The sequence below is a fragment of the Etheostoma spectabile genome, chromosome 20 (assembly GCF_008692095.1).
Source record: "Etheostoma spectabile isolate EspeVRDwgs_2016 chromosome 20, UIUC_Espe_1.0, whole genome shotgun sequence".
NCBI lineage: Eukaryota > Metazoa > Chordata > Actinopteri > Perciformes > Percidae > Etheostoma > Etheostoma spectabile.
Window position 1 is genome coordinate 19,778,298 of NC_045752.1, and position 2,402 is coordinate 19,780,699.

Below are 2,402 nucleotides of genomic sequence, written 5' to 3' on the forward strand. Positions count from 1 at the left end.
TAAAATTAAAGGAATGGATGTTGATGATAATCACAGACTGGAATATGTAAACTCTTACTCAATACTATTTCAACAGCACTTCAGTTTGTTTTTCAAATGCTTTAAAATTGAATAAGACGCCCCAAAATTAATGAAAGTAGAGATTTGTACTTGCCAAAGAGCGTTGTGTGGAATCAATCATGTTATTTTGGGGAATTAAAAACAACATTGATATAGGACAACATGAGGACGACATGAGGACAACACGAGGACAACATGGGGGTTAACCAAAGTGGTCAGAATGGGTTTTCAGGATCTTCTTTCCTTACAGACGGGACGACTCTTGACGGCAGAAATCTTCTTCATCACATGAGTGTCCTTTGGAAACTGCTAACTGTCATCGCTGGAGTCATCTGCACTGTGTCTGTTGTCACGATGTTTCCTGTGCAACAATATGTCGCTAAATGTGTAAGGCTTATTATTGCCACCACGTGTAATTTACAGGAAGGGTGGGGGGGGGGGGGGGGGGGGGGGGTGTGTAGCAATCACAAAATGGCCTGTGCAAAGTCACCAAAAAAATACTCATAAGTAAAGACATTCCCTTTTGCTACGGATTGAATGAAGGGACAAATGTTGGCAGAACATTAGCAGAATGAGATTATTAGTAATAGTGTTAAGTGGAGACAGCCCCCCCCCCCCCCCCCCGGCATGAACACAACATTACGCCCTTGATTTCTGATATCAAACTTTGAAATCCACTTAAGAACACCAATAGGGTGGAGCTAGATGGGCCCCCCCCCCCCTTCTATCTCCACCCCACACACACCCTGTCTCTCACCTTTCTACACCATGAAGATGTTCACTTTTCAAGTAGGCTACTATATGTGTCTGTGTGTGTGTGTGTGTGTGTGTGTGTGTGTATATATATATATTTATGTGGATATATGTATATGTATGTATATGTGTTTGTGTGTATGTATGTATATGTGTATGTAAGTGTATATGTGTGTGTCTGTATAGTATATGTGTGTATGTATGTATATATATATGTATATATATATATATATATTTGTATACATATATGTAGGTGTGTGTATTGTATGTATATATGTGTATATGTGAATATGTATATATGTATGTGTGTGTGTGTGTGTATACGTGTATATGTATATATGTGTGCGTGTGTGTGTGTATATATGTGTATATGTGTATGTATGTAAATAGTATATTTTGTCCTCCAGAGAGCAAGTTTACCTTTCAGTTGTAAAATCTACAGCTCAATCCATCTTTTGTGTTTACTATGTGTCCTAATTGGGATTTCAATTATATATATAGTTATTTTCTAATTTTCCTTGCAGTGAAACCAAAGTCCAGTCCTCCTCCTCCAGGAGTTGATCCACATCTGGCGGAGCAGTTTACCAGGATCATGGAGAGCGTTGCGTCTCCAGACCTGCAGAGCGTTATTCTTTCAGTCACACAGGGGAGGGAAGGACACGGAGAATCCCACGAGCAGTGGGAGGTGAGGATCATGTTGAAGGATCAAAGTTACTACGACCCAGAGTTCTTTGCTCATCAGATTGACGGAGCCCAGCGATAGTTAAATAAGGAATTGAGCACAAAGAGAAATATTTCAAATATCAACTGTGATTTTACTGTCAGTCCCTCAGAGGCGCTGTTATTTTGCACTGAATCTATTAATAATTCATCATTCATCTTCATGATAAACACTCAGTAGGCTGCTCAATACACAGTAATAGTAGTAAACACAAGACCTTCAACCAGGAAACGGTTGTTCCTGTCCCTGAAGTACTAGTTAAGGAGGCCGTTGTTTAAATCTAGTTGTTTAAGTGTCTTCACTACTGTAAGCTTTTGGTGGGTAACATATCATACTAATTGTTGTGTTTTGGTACGATATCATAAGAACATGTTGATATTATATACTATATACAGTGTATATATATATATATATATAAAAGAACTGTATACACATATATATATATATGTATATATATATATATATGTATATATATATATATATATGTGTATATATATATATATAAAAAACTGTATACACATATATATATATATGTGTATACAGTTCTTTTACAATCAGCGTGCTACATAACCTTTGTGTTGTATTCCCATTAACCATGAACTTGTCCTTCCGGGTCAAAATTGAAAATTAACTTATTTTGTGCTTTTCCAATGTTTTTGTCACTTTTTCTGATTTATTTGTCACTCTTTTCATTTTTTGGTGCTTTTTTTTTGTAAAAGCCTGAGCTGGTTTATTTACAGGTTTTACATTCATTCTTGGAATTCATGGTCAACAAACCTCTTTTATATCAAATTTTACATTCGTTGTTAGTTAAAAAGGCAGAAAATATGAATTGTTTAGTTAAGTCCAGATACTGTTTTGAAACCAT

The 2,402-nt window shown here is 36.3% G+C and overlaps 1 protein-coding gene across 1 annotated transcript in view; it reads left to right on the top strand.

The window, feature by feature from the left end:
* Positions 1-2,402, top strand: part of LOC116669787 (class I histocompatibility antigen, F10 alpha chain) — a 10,049-nt gene extending 7,647 nt beyond the window's left edge. Inside the window, exons 5-6 of the mRNA XM_032499828.1 lie at positions 311-447; positions 1,337-2,402. Of these exons, the coding sequence (XP_032355719.1) occupies positions 311-447; positions 1,337-1,576 (377 nt within the window). The 3' untranslated portion in view covers positions 1,577-2,402. The remainder of the gene's footprint in view (positions 1-310; positions 448-1,336) is intronic.